The 5,000-nt window shown below is 44.3% G+C and overlaps 1 protein-coding gene across 1 annotated transcript in view; it reads right to left on the reverse strand.

Moving 5' to 3' along the window:
- LOC127662345 (thrombospondin-1-like) overlaps positions 1 to 5,000 on the reverse strand; it is an 11,361-nt gene that overhangs the window by 563 nt on the left and 5,798 nt on the right. Inside the window, exons 11-23 of the mRNA XM_052153475.1 lie at positions 4,227 to 4,400; positions 3,999 to 4,126; positions 3,761 to 3,913; positions 3,453 to 3,671; positions 3,254 to 3,361; positions 2,743 to 2,902; positions 2,531 to 2,649; positions 1,992 to 2,226; positions 1,651 to 1,878; positions 1,295 to 1,566; positions 1,105 to 1,202; positions 869 to 1,008; positions 1 to 772 (exon numbers count right to left, since the gene is read on the reverse strand). The exon at positions 1 to 772 is cut by the window's left edge and continues 563 nt beyond it. Coding sequence (XP_052009435.1) covers positions 765 to 772; positions 869 to 1,008; positions 1,105 to 1,202; positions 1,295 to 1,566; positions 1,651 to 1,878; positions 1,992 to 2,226; positions 2,531 to 2,649; positions 2,743 to 2,902; positions 3,254 to 3,361; positions 3,453 to 3,671; positions 3,761 to 3,913; positions 3,999 to 4,126; positions 4,227 to 4,400 — 2,042 coding nt within the window. The 3' untranslated portion in view covers positions 1 to 764. The remainder of the gene's footprint in view (positions 773 to 868; positions 1,009 to 1,104; positions 1,203 to 1,294; positions 1,567 to 1,650; positions 1,879 to 1,991; positions 2,227 to 2,530; positions 2,650 to 2,742; positions 2,903 to 3,253; positions 3,362 to 3,452; positions 3,672 to 3,760; positions 3,914 to 3,998; positions 4,127 to 4,226; positions 4,401 to 5,000) is intronic.

Raw genomic sequence — 5,000 nt, forward strand, 5'->3', positions numbered from 1 at the left:
CAGTTTTCTGTTTGTTTCCTTTATCTTTAGTGATTATTGTCATTGAGATGAGTCGTCATATATCTGTCCTCTCCGCACAACAACAAGTGAAACACTCGTTATCGGCGTTATATCGCAACTTCCTCCTTCTTTAAGAAAACATTTAAAACGGTTCTTAATGATATTGTATGAAAGCTCATCTATGTATTGAACCTCCTCGAGTGGCAAGTCACATGATCCTTCTCGCCCTGAGAAATACTCCACTCTAGGAACATAGCGACAGAAATTACTTTAAAACATGTTTAGGTGTCATTGTCAATGAAACCCTGATTTTAAGGCCGCTGAATGAGAGCAGTAACTCAACTAGAAGTCCTGACGATCTCAATGACAAATGTCATTCACCGAAGACCGTCTTGTGCATCGTCCCTCAACAGTTCCTCCTGTGGGGTCTCAAACCCACCAGAATCGATTAAATTTATGAACAGCTCCTTCTTTTCATGATCAAAGTCCACAGTAGATCTGAGGCATCATTATAAAAGCACTCAAGACACAACAACCTGATCTAACATTGCTTTCTCGTGGGGAATCGAGAAGATAAAATATAAGAGCGTTGAGGTCTCCAGGAGTCTCTACGAGTTTCTGTGGTCCTCAACTAAATGTTTCATTTTCTTGATCTCACCACAGAAGAGAGTTTTATAAGCTCAGTCCCAAACTCACGGCACATTTAAAACAACAGATAATAACAGATAACTGGCACGTCCTTCAGGAAGTCTTCCATGAACCCATTATATATCTGCAGGAAAGTCAAATGAACATGTGAGCATTTTGTGTTAAACATACAGCAGATTTTTCTAGAACAATAATACAACTAGAAAACCAAATGTTTTACCTCTGCATTCGTATTTGAGGTCTGAGAAGTAAACCATCTCTTGAGAGAAGACAAAGAGACCAAGTCTTCCTCCTGCGTATGTCTTGTCGTAGATACTTCCTGAATCAGCCATGACCTTCTTGCCCTCATACATAATAACTCTAAACATCAATCAGAAGATGAAGAGTGAGCAAAATGGGTTTCAGTTTTAGTTGTTGGTTAAAATTGAAGACAAAGGGTTGATCATCCACACTTACCTGATGTGTCCAGTTTTGGGCCTGTGGATCAGGTGCCATCTGTAGGCGGTGTAATCCTTCCAGCCGATGTTCTTGGGGTCGTGCCACAGGGTTCGCAACTAAAATGTTCCAAACAAATGTGAGCAAGACATTTCAAATGCCAAACTAGAACTAGATTTCTTGGATGAAGTCTAGATGAAATGGTACATACTTGTCCCTCGGTGTCTCCAGTATGCCACAAAGCGTTCCTGAGGTGTTCGCCTGGTCCCGTGGTTGAGTTCACTACTTTAATGGACAGGCCAGAGTAACCCTGAGCTTTAGTCGGTGTGTGAGACCAATAAGTCTGTGTGATCTGTTTCCACATCACCACATAGAATCGAGAACTGGACTGGTAGCCAAACACAAAGCCGGCATAGTCATCGTCACGGTCTGTGTTGATAAAGAACGTGCCACTGAAGTCCACAGCGTTGAACTCATCATAACCTGAAGGGGACAACAGGAAACACATTAAAGATTGGATGCTTGGCTGAAGTGGAATATGTTCAGCCGGTGTCTTTGAACACTTACCAACAGCAATGCCTGGATCACAGTTGACCGTCTGCAGAAGTTCTTTGCCCTGGTGACGAACAACCCAGTTGGGGTCGATCTGTGAAGTTCCCGTGGGGTCGAGAGGAACCATCTGGAACCTGCGGAAGTCTGTTTCACTGATGGCAAAGTTCTCTGGACAAACATCTTCAATATCAGGGACATTATCCTGGTCGAAGTCATCCTTGCAAATGTCGCCGCGGCCATCACCTGGGCAAGGGAAAAGAGGCGAATATTCAGTGTGTGGACGTTGAATTTTGGGGGAACATTTATTTGAAAGAAAAAGCTTGAACCGAAGCCAGCACAAGTGCTTCTGGCCTCACCATCGGAATCCAGTTGATCTGGGTTGAAGGCGAGTCGACAGTTGTCTTTGTCGTCCGGTACACCATCATTGTCATCGTCATGATCGCAGGCGTCTCCTTTGCCGTCTTTGTCGTGGTCGGCCTGGTTGGCATTGGGGATGTAGGGGCAGTTGTCCAAGTTGTTTTGATGTCCATCCTCATCGATGTCCTGGTTGCTGTCGCAATTGTCTCCAACATTGTCAGAGTCTGAGTCAATCTGTGGTGCGACATAAATCAATGAAGTTCTTGCGTAGGCCTTTCTCTTCAACATGCTCTTGAATAAATCTGAGATATCTTCCATTATACTGTCCCTATAACTGACATTGGAAGTGCACGCATTGCATGCATAATTGCAAGAAAGTGTTCCTTGGAACTCATGCACAGGCAGAGGTGAAACTTGATGCAACTCTTTAAGAGCATGGATGGACAAACTCTAAAATCTAGCAAAGCCTAAATAATGTGTTTTTAGCTGCTTACCGATGTTCTTTGGCATATTAGACTGATTGGTGGACTAGTCTTACCTGGTCAGGGTTGTGCTCCAATGGACAGTTGTCACAGTGGTCACCGACTCCATCTTGATCATTATCTCTCTGGTCAATGTTGTACACATATGGGCAGTTGTCTTTCTCATTCAGAATACCTGGACAACCAATTCACATTGTCATTGGCGACTGCAACCTTACAATGGTTGTTTGTGTTACCATGGTTGCGTTTTGAAAGTCCTTGATCTTACCATCACCATCGATGTCAATGGCACAAGCGTCTCCTTCTCCGTTGTTGTCGGTGTCGGTCTGCTCTGGATTACTGTCGTATGGGCAGTTATCACATCGGTCACCAACCTGATCACGGTCGTGATCATACTGTCTTGGGTTGAAGATGAACGGGCAATTGTCCTGTTTCAAAAACAGAAGATCCAGTCCAGTCAACCATGAAACGATTGGCTAAAGACAGAAAACATCTAGACCCCCTTTTTAAAGACATTTGCACATTTTTGCAAGTTATTTGCCTTGGACATGATGGTTTGGGACACAGCTGAGCCTGTGTTTGTTTGCCCAGTCAAATCTTTTTCACCAATGTACAAATTAAATGATGGATGTACAACCAAGAGATCCAGAACTGATGAATTCAATTAATTTATTTGCTACTGGAAAAGTCTCTTTTGTTTACTCCGTTCTTTCTGTTTTTAGTCAGTAGCACTCTGTGTTCTCTAAACAATCTCACAGTTGAATGTGTTTTCGACATACCCCATCATCAGGGATCCCATCGTTGTCATCATCACTGTCACAAGCGTCACCAGTTCCATCTTTGTCATAGTCTTCTTGACCAGAGTTGGGAAGGTCAGGGCAGTTGTCCTAAAATATGACATGTAATGATGAAGAATTTGTGACCTCAACTGTATAACAGGAAAGATCTTAAGTATATGTTGAGGGAATGGTTGTGTACCTTCTTGCAGTGGTATGTGGCGTTTTCCACACAAAGGAGGTCAGTGCTTGGCCAGCCGTCCAGGTCAGAGTCCTCTCCACAGATGTAACCGTTCCCAGCATAACCGGGTTTACATTCGCAGCGGTACATGATGTCAGAGAATACGCCCAGGTAGATGCAGTTAGCTTTCTTATTGCAGTCATGGCTGCCGTCCTCACAGGGGTTTCTGGGTGTGCAGACCTGGGAGAAGGTAATTGTGATTCAACGATAAACTTCAGCAAGCGAGAAAGAGTAAGTAATTGGGGAAGAGGACAAGAGACTGGTCTCACCTGTTTATTGGCAATGGCCTGCTCTGTTCCTCTGCCGAAGGGCTGTTGTCCGGAATATCGTGGTGGGCAGGGCAGACAGTTGTATCCCGGCTCTGTGTTCTCACACTGATGGACTCCATTGAGAACAAAACAGGCATCAGGAACTTCTTTGCACTGTTAATATGAGAGAAAAAAACCCATCAAGAACAGTTCATATGAAAACACAGATACCACCTTCGAGAAGTGTCTTGTCTCTTACCTCATCAATGTCTTGACAGTTGATTCCATCTCCAGTGAACCCATCCGGACACTCGCCACACTTCCAGGAACCATCAGGGAAGCTGGTGCATTTAGTGCCAGCGAAGCACGGGTTGGAGAGACACCCATCTGTTGATGAATGGCATGTAACTCTAGTGTTAAGATATCTTGACAAGAATGACACAAATCTTCAGTCTGATGGTTAATAATGAACAGTTTTATTGCTCACCAATGGGACACGATTGGGCATTGCACAGACGACTTCCTTTAGAGTCACCCAGACAGTCGTTTCCACCATATTTGGGGGCGGGGTTATTGCAGAGACGGTGTCTGCGCTGCAGTCCTCCACCACATGTGACCGAACAAGAGTCCCACAGTGACCAGGGGCCCCAAATTCCATTCACTGCCACACACAGAAAGAGAAGACTCTACTCTCATTTGGGTTTCTGGGTTATGTCCTGCAACAAACACTTCAACAATTATACATTTAAATACACTACATGGCCAAAAATATGTGGACACCAGACATCCATACTTGGTTTTTAAACTTGTAGTTTCAAACCCATTAGCGTTCCAATTGATTCCAAAAGTGTCCAGGTGGATTCAGGTCTCAACTTTGTGCAGGACAGTAAAGTTTTACAACACCAGACTCAGTAAGGTCAAAAATATGCTTAATGCAAATATGCGTACGCAGATGCAAGTACTTGGCCAATGCATTGCCAACTCGAGGTCTGGTTGAACATACATAGCAGTGGCCATTGAGTCAGCATTATTAAATTAGATTAGTTGTAACTCGGGTAATTAGCTATAAATATATTGACTGGCTCAGCGATATTGGTTTAGCCAAGAGTTATTGAGCGGGGGTGGGGGGGGTGTTCGCTATCCTTTTCTGCATATCGTGGCGCCGTTTTGTTGTCCATTCTGCATAACGCGACGGCTCATTTGAGCTTATCGCGGCCCATTCGGCCCTTTCGCGGCCGACCCACCGGCCCACTCGGTTTTC

The sequence above is a fragment of the Xyrauchen texanus genome, chromosome 22, assembly GCF_025860055.1.
Source record: "Xyrauchen texanus isolate HMW12.3.18 chromosome 22, RBS_HiC_50CHRs, whole genome shotgun sequence".
NCBI lineage: Eukaryota > Metazoa > Chordata > Actinopteri > Cypriniformes > Catostomidae > Xyrauchen > Xyrauchen texanus.